General features: G+C 35.9%; 1 protein-coding gene across 9 annotated transcripts in view; it reads left to right on the top strand.

Annotated features, from left to right (window-relative positions):
- The window catches only part of ARL15 (ADP ribosylation factor like GTPase 15), a 483,734-nt gene that overhangs the window by 165,691 nt on the left and 302,900 nt on the right, over window positions 1-15,143 (top strand). For all 9 annotated transcript variants that reach the window (XM_027863576.1, XM_027863578.1, XM_027863579.1 and 6 more), the window contains one exon: window positions 15,007-15,066. In XM_027863576.1, the coding sequence (XP_027719377.1) occupies window positions 15,007-15,066 (60 nt within the window). The remainder of the gene's footprint in view (window positions 1-15,006; window positions 15,067-15,143) is intronic.

Here is a 15,143-nt window from a genome sequence, read left to right on the forward strand (position 1 = left end):
TAGCTTACATAGCCAGTCTGATGAACTACTTTTGTGAATCTCAAGAATTATTATGATGGCACAGGTTTGTAGACTGGCGTTGAAAACTTCAAAGATGGTAAAGCAGGTGGTATGATCTGGTACTAGGGGAAGGCAAGATACACTGTAATAAATGAGGAATAAATACCTGACCCTATCTGCTAGAAATGTTTCAGTACACATAGTATTCATTGCTAAAGCAGTCAAGTCCATGAAATAGACTGAAGATGTGAACACTTTGAAATATTTGATTATACACTGTCACAACAAAATTGGAAAGAGATCTTACATGAAGGAGGGCTTCATACTGATTTTTGTCAACAGTACCTTCCATTGCAGGTCACACAACGACATACTACTCATCTTCAACAAAGGTTATATTGTAAGATATAACTATACCTAAATCTAGATTAGGTGAAATAAGAGATGAAATTAAGTAACTGCTAAAATCTGAAGAGGGAGGAGTTAAAGAACCTCAGGGTTATTGAAAATCTCTGCTCAATGCAAACTCCACACATTTTGCTTAATGATGAAACATATGGCAAAAATAGCAATGGTGACTCAAATGGTATGAAAGAGGAGATAGGCACATGTAGATTTGGATTCTGAAAACCCCTTTCTTCAATTTTATCACATGAATGCAGCTAGCAGAACAAATATACCAAAACAATAATTACAAAAAGTTAGTGTATTCTGAATCTATTTTGAATATATTTTCACATATACATGAATATATTTTCACATGGTATTTGACAATGTAAAAACATTTCAGGTCCTGTTCAAAACAGTATACATGACCACAGTTGTTATAAGAACCATTGGAGGAAAGGTGAAGCCATCAGTGAATAATGACTAAGTATAGGCATCCAATACCACCATAGCAGAAGTGACTTGAGAGGTCTGTTGAAGATCTACAAAAAGGCACTCGAAGATTGTAGCAATATCTAATTAGTACACGGAATAGGCAACTTGAATAGTTTGTGAGCCAAGATGATTGCTTGAGTGGGAGCAGACAGATAAGCTCTCCCACATGCATTTCAGAAAACAAAAACAAAACAAGACATGTCGTTGTATCAGATTGAGTAATGATCTAGAAATCCGATGAGAGACTTCATCAACCTCAGAACTGCCAAAGATATCAGACAGGAGCTTGTGAGCAATAGGAAAGCGGGCTAGCATTAAAGCCAATGTCAGCAGAGACAAACAAATCTCCCCAAACAACCAGAGACTTGTCAGAGTCATGTGTAACCAGTCCTGAGACAGCAAGACAGTAGGGTTCTGATGGAATGGTTGGGAACCTGAAGGATAGACCCTGGAAACAACCAGGAAAAGCAGCAAGAAGTATGGACAAGACAATACTCAGACCAAGACATCATAGGATAGTGCATTTCTTAGCACTGTGTTCTGATATGCCAATAGAGGCCCCGAAGATTTAGTGCTCTGAACGTCAAAGATGTAGGGGCACCTGATCTCAGGAGCAGGAAGTCAGCTCAGCAACCTTTTCTTCCCTTCTTTTATTTCCATATAGTATGGATCTTGGCTCATGGAAAGCACTTGATAAATGCTAGTTGAGTGCCTGAGCCAGTTCAAGACTATGCTGAATCTGGCTCTGTCACAAAGCCCCAGATTAGGAACTAAGACTGAAAAGAAGAAAAAACTAAATGATAGAAACCATTATAAAGAATTATATTCTATTCAGAGATGCCCCAAAATCAAACTTAGAAGGGAAGAATAATGCCATAAGAAGTATGAAGTGTCAAAGGAAAAAAAATCTTTTCCAAAAGGACTGTGACTAACCAGAAGAAATGATGTAAGAGTTGAAAAATGAAATAAAAAGGGCCAGCTAGGTGGCACAGTGGATAGAGCTCCAGGCTTGGAGTCAGGAGGACCTGAGTTCAAATCCAGCCTCAGACATTTGACATTTACTACCTGTGTACCTGTGTGACACTGGGCAAGTCACTCAGCCCTGAATACCTCACCAAAAAAAAAGAAGTAAAAAAAAAACTGACCTGGGAAGCAGGTAAAGGAGAGATATTTTAAGAATTATTGTAATAAAAACACTACCTAAATTAATTTTCTTATCCAGTGACTTACCAATCAAACTACCAAAGGATTACTATATAAAAACTAGAGAAAAAAAAAAAGAAATTTAGCTGGTGGAGCAAAAGATGTTGGGAAATTCAAGGGAAATAATGACAGAAGTGGGAAGGAAGGGATCCTAGTTATGGAAAAGATATCAAACTATGCTTCCAAGAAGTAGTCATTAAAATGACTTTGTACATGTTAAAGAGAGTGTGCTCAGTGGAACAAGTTAGATACATAGCATACCAGAGCAAATGAACTTGATGGATTGTTGTTTGATAAACTCAAAGACCTGTCCTACTGGGGAAAGGATTCAATATTGCTAGGAATTACTAGGAAAACTCAACAGCATTTTGGCAGAAATTGGGTTTAGACCAACACTTCATACCATATACCAAGATAAATTCCAAAAGGATATGTGAAATTTATGTGTAAAAGGTCACTGCATAAATTAGAGAAAAAAGGAAGAAATTGTTGTTTGGATTTATGTACAAGGAAGCATTTAAGACCAACAAAGGATAAAAAACGTTTTAGAAAATAAAATGGCAAATTTTAATTATTTCAGATTAAAAGTGTTTTCCACAAACATCCAATACAGCTAAAATGAGAAAGGAAACAGTTTATTGGGGGGAAAATCTTAGCATCAAGTTTCTCTGATAAAAGTCTCATTGCTGAAAGATATATGGAACTCCTTCAAATTTATAAGAATAAGAGCCATTTGTTTGGTTGATAAATGGTCAAAAGATATGACCAGACAATTCTCATGGGAAGAAATCCTAGTTACCAATAACCATATAAAATGTTCTAAATAAATAATAATTAAAGTAATGCAAATTAAAACAACTCTGGAGATCTACCTTATGACTATCAGATTGTCAACATTGACATAAAAAGGATAATAGCATAGGTTGGAGAGACTGAGGGAAAACAGCACAATGAGCTATTGGTGCAACTATGACTTGGCATAGCTATTGTAGAAAGTAATTAGGAACAATGCCCAAAAAATTACCTAACTTTGATCCACTGATACCACTATTTGATCTATACTCCCAAGAGATTAAAGAAAGAGGAAAACATTCTATATATACAAAAATACTTAAAGTAACTTTTTCTTTTTTTAAAAAAATTTATTTTTAGCTTTCAACATTCACTTTCATAAGATTTTGGGTTTTAAATTTTCTCCCCCTTTCACTTCCTCCCCCCTCCCGTTGGTGTACAATCCAATATAGGCTCTACATCTATGTTCATGTTAAGCATATTTTCACATTAGTCATGATGTAAAGAACAATTAGAACTAATGGGAGGAACCATGAGAATGAAGCAATAAAACAAAACAACAAAGGAAAAAGACAGCAAATAGTATGCTTCCATCTGCATTCAGATTCTTTCTTTTTCTGGGTGTGGATAGCAATTTCCATCTTGAGGCTTTTGGAGTTAGATTCTTGCATTGCTGTGAAGAGCCAAGTCTATCAAAGTCAATTATCCCATAATATAGCTGAAATAACTCTTTTTCTAATAGCAAAGAACTGGAAAGTAAGAGGACACATATCAGTTGGGGAATGGCAATGAGCCCACCTTTCTCAGATGGCATCACGTATCTATTACCAAAAGATTGGTGTTGTATCCAAATATGGACTAATTCAGTGTTAATGTACTTGATTATAAGTCATCCATAGTTTGTATCCAGTAAAAGAAAACAACCACCTTTAAACACATAAAAATCGTACCAAAAGAATCTTCCAAAAGGTCTCACTAATGGAAATACATTATTAATTTGGTAAATATTGAATAAGCTGCCCCAAATCACCATACCATTTATGTTGCCTTTGTTCATCATTGCAAAGCCTTTGACTCAGTTCTGCACTCATGGCTAATTCATCTGTTGAAAATAAAACAGACCCAAATATAGTCAGAATGCTAGAGTACTTGACAAACTGTTTATGTGGAAAATTGTTCTCTATTTAAATTGATCGTCACATAATAATGTCAAGATCAATTCATAAAAAAACTGACATTTTTCACAAAGATTGTTTAAACTCATTTTGGTTCCACCTAACATTAAATACATTATCATCTCTTCTAAGTAGATGTAAACTTGGCTTCCAGATCAGTGAGAGAATCAATACAAAACATCTTATTAAGTGATGTTCATAGATCGCAACAAACTATATGACTTCACTGAAAAACACTTTAAATAGTTCCCTCATCTCATGAAATCTTTCTATAATGATATCAGAATGTAATTTTGGAATCAATCCTTGTAAAATCATTAGTGTATGGAAAGGAGAGACAGACAAGTCTTTGAACTAGAAGCCAGAGATCACAGACACCTTGACCTTCTCTTGGAAAGACACATCTGGCATAAATATTTGAAGAAGACTATAGCTGAATACCTTGAAAGACTTATTGATAGCCTGAAATCAAAGCTAATTGTGAAGCTCATGATCAAAGCAATTGACATTTATACAAAATCTGTCATTGTTCAGCTTTGGAATTGTAAAATCAACTGTAACAGATTTGAAAAATTTCCTTAAAAAGCCGGCACAATGCTAATGAACCACTGGGCCTACTACTCTAAGGTAACCATAGAAGATTAACCCTTCCTTGTCAAAAAGGAAGGAGAGGATTGATAGATGTTATTAGAGCCCATGATAAAATGGTGAAAAACATACTGAAATATTGTGGCAACAAGCAGACATCACTATATTGTAAGAGAATCACTATATTGTAAGAGAATAACATTGTAACTGCAAGTGTAAGGAACCTAGAAAATTGACACAAGATTGACCCAGGAACAGAATCAAAGGGCTATACGTGAAAAACATTGACGTGAATTCAGCCAAAAATCTATGAATAACAAGGTGTCAATCAAATGACTCAGTCATGAACTGTAGTCTACTTAACAAAACATAAAAGAACAATAGTGTATCAGTTTTTCTCAGGACAGTTTCTATCTGAATTTGATTGAATATAAAATAAAACAGAAGAACAATAACAAGAATGGCAATTTAAAAAGAAGCTTATATATTCTAGTATTTTCAGTTATGAAGAAAGGTATTTTATACATCTCTGCACAACAGTCTGTAGAACATTAAGTATATTGGAATAATATGGCAACCCATTCTGGGCCCATGTGTATCTGAATTCCATTGAAAAATATGAGAACATAAAATGCACTGTAACTGATATTTACATTATGATTTATTGTTGCAAAGCACTTTATATACCCTGTTGATCCTCTATGCAACCCTGTGCAATAGGTAATGCAGGTACTATTATCATTTTTACAGATAAGGGAAGTGAGGCACAGAGAGTTTAAGTGACTTGTCCGTGGTCGTACAAAAAGTATCAGAGGTGAGATTTGAAACCAGTTTTGACAGCAACAATAACAACAAAACAAATATAGGTGAAGTAAGTCTAGTTTTACCTTTTGTGATCTATTTTGTCTTTCTTGTCTGAATTCCTAAATATCTATTAAGTAGGGAAAACATAAGTAGACCCAGAGAACCCTTCTACCTTATTTATGCATAAACTGGTATATATTGTAAGAGACTGCTTCTTCCAGGGTTTCCTCTTTCCTGTAAGGAAAACAGAAGTTCCAGGAACTCTTTGAATTGGCATCTTGAGTTATTATAATAATTTTGACTAAATGATTATAATACAAGCAGCTATAGGTGGCACAGTGGATTGAATGTTGGACTTAAAGTATGGAAGACTTGAGTTTCAATTCTACCTCAGGCTCTTTCTAGCTGTATGACTCTGGGTAAGCCATGTAACCTCTCTCAGCCTCTTTTTCTTCATCTCTAAAATGGGGATCATAATTATACCTATCCCATAGAATTATTTGCAAAGATTAAATGAGATAATGTATATAAAACATGTTGTCAACCTTAAAGCATTATATAAATGCCAGCTATTAGTTAATTGGCTCCCAATTTAGTATTCTTTGAAATATTCTATCCCTCTCATTCTTTCATCTCCTCCCGCTCCATGCTCCTACCCCAATCTCATGTTGCCTTCTAAACAGCAGGAAGCTAAGATACTCTTTTGAACGGCAAGAGGCAAATCAGATTCTCATATCACAGATCAGATTTCTGGATTCTTGCTTTTTGTGTATATGGTTGTATGAAATTAATTTGTTAGTATATTACTTCAGAGAGTAACTGGACTGATACTTCCTTCTTTCCTGGATGGGGGATAAAGGAAGTCCTAGAATAACAAATAGTCTCATAGTATACAGCAGTTTGTAGGCAAATTGGCTTTACCAGGTAGAATCATTTAATGGTTTCTCTGAGTCTCTTTGGGTTTTCCTAGTCAACCTGTTGGCACTCAGGCAGATGTGAGAGGCAGAGTTGGCCATAAAAGGGAGAGTTGGCTTTGACTACCATGTTTTGTTTTGTTTTGTTTTTGCATCAATGGAGTAAATAGGAAAGCATGCCATGCTTGTTTCTTTACCAGCAGAGACTTTAGACAGACAGTGGTGTTTCACTAACCAACCAATATGCACCTGAACCTCTGATGCTTTGTCCTTTGTTTCTTTATTTTGATACACTGGTGGATCTATTATTTCATCTACTCCCTCCAGAAACACAAATCAGAACCCCTCTTTGCCTTCTCATCTTGATTCATATTTTCCTATGTATTTTCTATAGAAAATCCATCTAATTGTCTTAATTTTTTTGGGCCAATTAGAACTCAAATCTTCAAGAATTAGGGACCTTCTAAGAAGTGGTTGTGAATAGTCTTTTCCTAGTGCCAATTGGTCAACGCACAGGAGCACATGAATTTGACTTGTTATTACTAGAAAAATTATTGAATGTATTATTAAAAGAATGATTGGACAGCATCTCGAAAGATCATGGACAATCTTTTCCACACTTATAATTGGTTGTTGACGTAATTCTGCCTGGTTACATTTTCAGTACTCTCAGTAGCCTGCTTTCTGTGTGCTGGAGGTGTTTTCATATATTCCTGTTAAGTTCTCATATTACCTGATGTTTGGTCATTTTGGATATTAATGAATGTCCTGAGAAAAAACCTTGATGGAAGCTATTATTATCTTACTCTGTGTGTGTGTTGGGAGCAAGGGGAGGGAGATTCAACCTTTTGCAGAAGTTAGAAGAAAAGCAAGAAAAGGACCTGATGTTATTTTTAACAAGCCAGTTTATATAAGCAAATATTCTCCAAAGAAAACAATTATCTCTTAAGCTACAAACAAAAAGCATTACGGTAAACTAGACTTCATTCAAAAGTTCCTTCTGCTTAGGGAAGGACTCTTCCAGAATGTGACTTCATTTGAACTTGATTGAATATAGTTTCCATGTGCAGTAAGCAATAATAGTAGTAGTAGTATCAGCAATAATAATAATTCTGGCTTGACCTTGTGTTTATTTTGAATTCCACATACACTTTTGTCTACATATCTTATATCTATTAGCTCCTCCAATAAAATGTTAGTTCCTTGAGAGTAGGGATGATTTAACTTTACGTTTGTATTTCTAGTACCGAGCACAGAGTAGGCACTCTATGAATAATAATAACAGTACTAATAATAGCTAGTATTTATACAGTGCTTTAAAGTTTGCAAAGTGCTTTATGAATGTCTTATTTGATCCTCACATCAATTCTGGGAGGTAGGTATTATTATTATCTCTATTTTATGAATGAAGAAACTGAGGCAAACAGAGTGTAAGTGACTTGTCCAGGGTCACACAGTAAGTGTCTGAGGCCAGATTTTTTTCTCATGGTTTTCTAACTCCAGGTTCGGCACTCAATCTACTGTGCTACTTAGCTGCTCACTGTGTAGGTCATTTTATATATGCTTATAGATTTATGATTGAGTGATGAACTGGATCCTTGAAAATACAACATTTAATAAAATGACCTCAGAAGGGGGAAATGAATTCCATAGGAACAGTGTGGAAAATGAGAGATCTGTTCCTGACTTTGCAGATATGTAGTCACAGGATTATAGGGCAATGGCCATCGAACTGAGCTAGATATGAGTGCTGAGAGATGTAAAAGTAGGAGGCTTGGTGAGGGGGGAAATGAATGCTTGGCAAGGTGCACTCCATGTTATAGTCTTGGTAAAATGTGACCATCATGTCCTTTTTTCTGTTGTGAATGGTTAGGCCAATTTCTTTTCCATTGCTGTGGATTCCATTAAGGAGGTAGACTCATGGTACGGTTTGTTGGATTTAAGATTAAGAGAGAACTAAGCTCAAATCCCACCTCTGCCCCTTGCTAACTCTGTTATCAAAAGAAAGTCGTGTAACCTCTCTGAGCCTCAGTGTCCCCATTTGTTAAATAGGAATAGTAATAACTTTATTACCTACTTCACAGGGATCGTATAAGAAGATATTTAAAGCACTTTGCAAACATTAAAGGACTCTAAATCAGGTGTTACTAGGATGATTTATATGATTTAAGGGCTGTTGTCTGTTTTTTGAAGATTTTGGAGATTGGGAAATTTCAGTTTTGAAAAAAGAGAAGTAGAGTTAGTAAATTTTATACCCAAGTTTAACTTGTTATTACTAGAAAAATTCTTGAATGCATTATTAAAAGAATGATTGGTCAGCATCTGGAAAGGGAGACACTAATAAAAAAGAGCTGTCAGCTAACATTCCTAGGAACAGGTAGTGCCCGTCTAACCTTATTTCCTTTTGGGATAAGGTTAATAGTCATAGGTCAGCAAATGTTGTTGATATATTGTATTAGACAAGCTCTACAATTTGTCTGTCTAATTTCATGGTATAGTTTAGAAAATAAGCATTCTATGTGAATAGGTAAGACAAACAAGGATACCTTTGATGCATGTGTAAGTTATTCTCTCTTTCTTTTGAGATGTGATGGAGTCTGATCTTGTGATTTCATCAATACAAGAAACTCATGGTTTGGAAATTTCCTCTACTGATACAGTTGGGCAACTCATCTAGCGGTTTATAGAATTCCCTGGTATGTTGAGAGGTTAAGTGACTTACCCAGGATCACGTAGCTCATAATTATCAAAGGTAAGACTTAGTCAGAGGTCTTCCTGGAGGAAAAGAGACATACGAGTCAGCAGTTGTTGATGTTGTCTTGCCCACATTTCTTGGGAGAAGGGTGCTGGCAATGTCTGTGATTTTTTTTTCTTTGCTTTTTGTATCTTTCCTTCCTTCAGATACTTGAGAATCAGTCCTTCTAGTAGTCTTTTTTCCGAGCCTCATACTCTCTTCCCCTTTTTTTTTTGCATCAGAGATGTGCTGTCTTCTAGTTATGCCTCTCAAACCATTATTTCCATCTATCTCCCTGACCCAACATCCTTTTTCCTATAAGTGACAAAATTGAGAGCAGAGGCACATTGAGAGCAGAGCACACATTCCCTCCCCTCAATTTTTCATTCCTAGCTTATTCCATGCAGATGATGCCTAAATCTCTAACTCCAGCCTTGGCCACACTGCAGAGCTCCATGTCCAGTTGTCTGTAGGGGAAATCTACCTGGATGTTCCACCTCAAATCCAAACTCAAATCCAATATGTTCAAAAACAAGCTTATTATCTTTAACCCTAAACCTGATACCTCTTTTGTCTTCACTATTTCTCACAGTGTAAATGTTGCTCACCTAGATATCCCTGTTTTAAATGATTAATTCAGTGTTATCTTTGATTCTTTCCTCTCCTTCCTTCTCCGTTCATTCACTTTACAAGTCTGTGATTCCGTATCCTCATTGTCTCTTAAATTTTTGCCTCTTAATGCATATGTTCCCACCACTACAGGTTTTGTATGTGTGTTCTTCTCATGTAAGATCCCTATGTGTTTAAGATCCATTCTTCTCACTATAATGGTGTGTCTATTTGTGGGAGAGTGTGGATGGCCCAGAATGGTCTATTGCTACTTTTTTTGTTTTTACTGTGCTATTTCATTAGACACCTTTGCTTTAAACACACACACACACACACACACACACACACACACACACACACACACACACACACACAACTCCCCTATTCATACCCTTCTCTTTTTTCTTTGTCACCACCCTGGGTAAGTCTTCATTACCATCCATGTGGATTGTACCAGTAGTGTTCTGATAGGTCTTTCTGCCTCCATTGTTGCTAACTTATAATCACTGATTTCCCTGACTTTCAGGATAACTTTTCTTACACATAAACCTAGTTGTATACTACTTCTGGTCAAGAATTTTAAGTAGCTTTCTTTTGCCTACTGAGTAAATTTTAGATTCCTTTGGCTACCTTTTATCACCTTGCACTACCCTGCCTTTCTGGCCTTGTATTATTCCCCTTTGGGCATGCTTAATGCCAGTCAAACTGAACTATTGTTGTCTCCCTGGACATGCACTGTGATCTCTTATCTCTGTGCTTTGCTCATGTTATTTTCCATGTCTGCAATTTACTTTGTTCCCTTTCGAATTCAAACCTATCTTTAAAGCCAAATTCAAATTCTCTCTCCTTTAGTAACATTTCCCTAACCACTCCATTTGGACGGCTAGCTGGCACAGTGGATAGAGTACTGGGCCTGACTCGTTTTCCTGTGTTTAAATACAGCCTCAGACACTCACTAGCTGTGTGTCCCTGGGCAAGTCACTTAATTCTGTTTGCCTTATTTCCTCATCTGTAAAATGAGCTGGAGAAGGAAATGGCAAACCATTCCAGTATTTTTGCCAAGAAACTCCAAATGGTATCATGAATAGTCAGATATAACTGAAACCATAAAATATCCCATTTGGTAATGAGTTTTCCTTCAAACCATTGTTTATTGGAAAGAGTACTGCATTTCTAGTCAGAGGCTCTCAGTTCTAATTTTGACTTTGCTAAGTATTATCTGTATTTCCTGGACTAAAAAATTATATTTTTTCTGGACTTTAGTTTCCTCCTTTGCAAATTAAAGGGGTTAAATGAGATAATCTCTAGAATCATCTGGTTTAAAATCTTTTGACCCCCATATAGCATTTTATTTTGTTTTGCGACTCTTAAATATGTTTCCTAATGTTATTGTAATATGGAGTATTATGGTTATGTTTGTGTCTAGTTGCTTATAAGCTCCATGAAGGCAGGGACAATGTATTTTCTAAATCTATGATTCCCACAGCACCTAGCACAGTGTTCTGCATCTAGTGGGTGCTTAATAAATGTTTCTTGAATGAATGGATGAAGGCATGTTGGATTCAGCTTACACTCATGAAAGAAAAAATGAATTAAAAAATGTATATACTTTCTATATTCCAGGTACTATGGCAAGTGATATTGTTACAGATACAAAGGAGAGAGAGAGTTTCTGCTCTTAAGGAGCTTATGTTCTAAAAAAAGGACAGAACACATTTTAGAGGAGTAATGGCCAGGGTAAGGTGGAATCACAGGGATGGAATCATAAAACAGTTGATTGACACAACCTTCCCAGAACAATTGTAGTGTTGATCTGTTCACTCTTCTCATAGCAAGAGATGGAAGGGGAGGGGGGCAGGGGGAATGAAATGTTGTTCTGGAAGCAGCAGGAAGATGGTGGCGTGAGACAGGGTCTGGTATGGCTGGAACCAGATCAATGCGGTGAGTCGTCACTAAATGGACATGGCCTCAGGATGGTAGCTAGAGGTCTGGCTGGAAGGGCACAGTGGCAGCAGCAGCAGCATGGGGGCCCTAAGAGGAAGCCAGAACTGCAAATCAATAGGATCAAGAATATTATAAAATGTTGTTTCTTGTTGTCATTGAGAACAACCCCACTCACTCCTTAATTTTTGTCCCTGAGAGACTTCTTTTTAATTACAACTTTTCTGATTTCATTTATCTTAGATACGTAGCTTAGTTTCTGTAGTAATATGTCTTGTTTTTCAGACAGAGATGACTGCTTAAGGCTTCTGACAATTTAATGTGATCTTTATGAGTGATCTAAGAACTATATAATTCTTAGCATTTTCAGCCCCCTTTTATGCCATTGTGCCGACACTATGGAGGAAGTAGGAGGGGCCCATTTTGCATTTTTGTCAGCTTCTTGAGTTGCCATGAATCCCCAAATTAATCATTTAGTAGACACATTTTTGGTGAAGAACCACTCCATATTTAGTTATACTTATCCTCAGACAATAAGCACAGTCTGCCACTGGGCTTGTACTTTTTTCCTTATTTAATATTAATTTCTTTTCCTTTTGGCCAAGTCTCAAAAAGTTTACAAAGGGACAAACTTTAATTGGTTGTCCTTAGTCAAATTATAAATGGATGCCTTTCTTTGTGGCATAAAGTATTTGGCGAGGATGTCTAGCTTTCGTCTCATTTATTGATTGATGCATTTGGAATGAATAAACGATGAAAGAGTGGCTAGGAACATTTGTATATTGTCTACTTACTATATACAGTAAGTTTTCAAAAATGCCAATAGACACACATGGGCTATATAAATTACAAATGAGGAGAATGAGCACAATTTAGTATTAGAAATCTTGCTGCAGATTTTCTGTTTGAGGAGAAAATCTTTACATATATTGAGTGGAAAACTTTACATGTTGTATAAAGTACTGAATTAGGGACGTTAGAATGAGAAGTTTTGACAGCATTATCAGGGACTGGGTGGTGCAGCGGATAAAGCACTGGGCATGGAGTCTTGGAAGAATTGAGTTCAAATCTAACACCAGACGGTATCTGTGTGATCCTGGGCAAGGCACTTCTGTTTCCCTAGGTTTCCTCAACTGTTAAATGGGGATAGTAATAACATTTTACCTTCCACGGTTGTTGTGAGAATCAAATGATATAATATTTGTAAAAATGTTTAGCACATTGGCTGGCATATAGTAGGGGTAAAGCAAATGCTTACTTCCCTCTCTCCCTACTTCCCTTCTCCCTTTCTTTCCCCCTACTCTCCCTCCCTTTTTTCTTTTCCTTCCCTCCCACTCTCCCTCTCCCTTCTTCCTTCCCTTCCCTCCCTCTCTCTTCCCCTCCTTTCCTTCTTAGTTTCCTTCCAACTTCCTAACTAATTTCCATTATTCTACATTATTGTTTTTAATTTATATGCATGAGATTTTAAGGATTTTGAACTCATAATGATGATACAATATTTCTAAAGGATGTACAAACAATAATTATGGCTTCAAGTAAAAGAGATACTCTGTGATAAAATGTGAAAGGAAATGGCTGTTCCCCTCTTAACAGGCCTGAGTATTTTCATCATCTTAGAAAAAAAGCACATTTAGAGTTGGTTGACACTAACTGGAATGCATATTTGATGTGTACCATGGTTCTATGTTCAGAGTAAAGGCTTGTTTTAATTCTAAGGAAAATCTATGGTTTTCCTGCCCTCAGTTTAATAAGTAGAATGCTAAAGATTTACATGGCATTCTTTGTTTTTATTCTTTCACAGTCATGATTTTGTTACTCCATCTAACACTGTAGTGTGGTAGGTAGGTACATTTAGGCTTTCAGATTTCCTGCAGGCTAATTTCTGTGCCAGCAGATATACTGTGACTGGCACTTGCTTTCCATGATTTCCCACACCTGGAGATGCTTGCCTGTAGGTGCAGGTATGCTAGCACATCAGCCATATCATCACTTATTCTCTTACCTTTCTCTCTAAAACTTCAGTTAGTACTCATATCATTAGACATAATGTTATCTATGGGTTGTTACAATTTCAACTTTCATTAACAGGTAACAATGATATGTGTTTCAGAGATTATTAGCAAAGCTATCTTACCTATATTTTCATACTCCAAACACAACTGCTTTGTCATTTTCAATTTTTACATTATTATTTCTCCTGGCACCCTCCAAAAAATGAAGGTCTTTGTGTGATTCTAGTTACTTTTCTTTCAACAAGCATTTTAGGGGACTCCTACCATGTGCTAGAACATAAAAGAAGTAAGCAGTTGCTGTTGTTGAGATGTTAAAATTTAGTTAAGTTTGCAAAACAAATAAACACAAAGTAACTAGGAAAAAAACTATCAATCACCAAATAAATATAAGATAGGGTATAAAACTATGTAGATCAGTCTTGACAGGAAGCAGAGTAAAGGAGTGCACCCACTGACCTCAAATCACAAGTATTTAGATAGTTAAAACAAAATAACATTCAATTTTTTAAATGTGAGCATAACATCTTTAATAATTAATGCATGGCTATTGTATTAAATGCTTTCCTATGTATAAATATGCATGCATATTATACATGTATATTATATTATAACCTGGAATGCACTCCTTCCTTACATCTGCCTCCTACAGTCCCCCTCTATTCTTAAGGTAATGCTCAGGCACTATCTTATTTATTATACTTTTCCTCATCCCCCCAACAAATAGACCCTTCCCTTCCAAACTATCTTGAGTTTATACTGAATAATTATGAGAAAACCTTGATTTTTATATATCTGTATCTATCTATCTATCGGTCTATCTATGTGTGACTCACAGGTATGATAATGATGCATTCTCCATCATTCTAGGGGGAAAAAGTTAGTTTTAAGGACATAGTTTTATTTCATTTGTTGTTCTCTGATTCTTGATTATTTGACTTGCCTGCTGTCGACCTCTAAGGTACCTACTATCTCTAAGTCAATGATTCTCTGATCCCACTGTATGTATGTACACATGTTAGTGGATTACAAGGAACTTTTAGGAATTTTTTGAGTATCAGACTTCAATTGCTTTGGCATAGAGCTGTGTATTTAAATAACAAATTTGGGCAAAGCATAGGTCTTTTGAAAGGCTATGTTATATTTTTGCTATAATGTGCATTTATATTTGAAAGAAAAATAAAATGAAGTTTTAGGTAATTTTTAGTGATATGAATTTTACATTAAAATGTGGATTTGTAGTGTGTTTGAGTAGTGATATACAGATAATCTTTCCTCATTAAAGAATCTAATATAGAATGTATTTTTTTGTGAATGCAATTTACTAATGTTTTCTGTTTCCCCCCCAATTTCAGGTTTTAGCATAAAAGCTGTTCCATTCCAGAATGCCATCTTGAATGTAAAAGAACTTGGAGGTAAAACTTTTAAAATCATTTATATATCTTATTAGAAACTTTATTCTGATTTATCTCTGGGAATTTATTATATAGAA

This window comes from Vombatus ursinus, unplaced genomic scaffold (genome assembly GCF_900497805.2).
Source record: "Vombatus ursinus unplaced genomic scaffold, bare-nosed wombat genome assembly UNPS02014772.1, whole genome shotgun sequence".
Lineage (NCBI taxonomy): Eukaryota > Metazoa > Chordata > Mammalia > Diprotodontia > Vombatidae > Vombatus > Vombatus ursinus.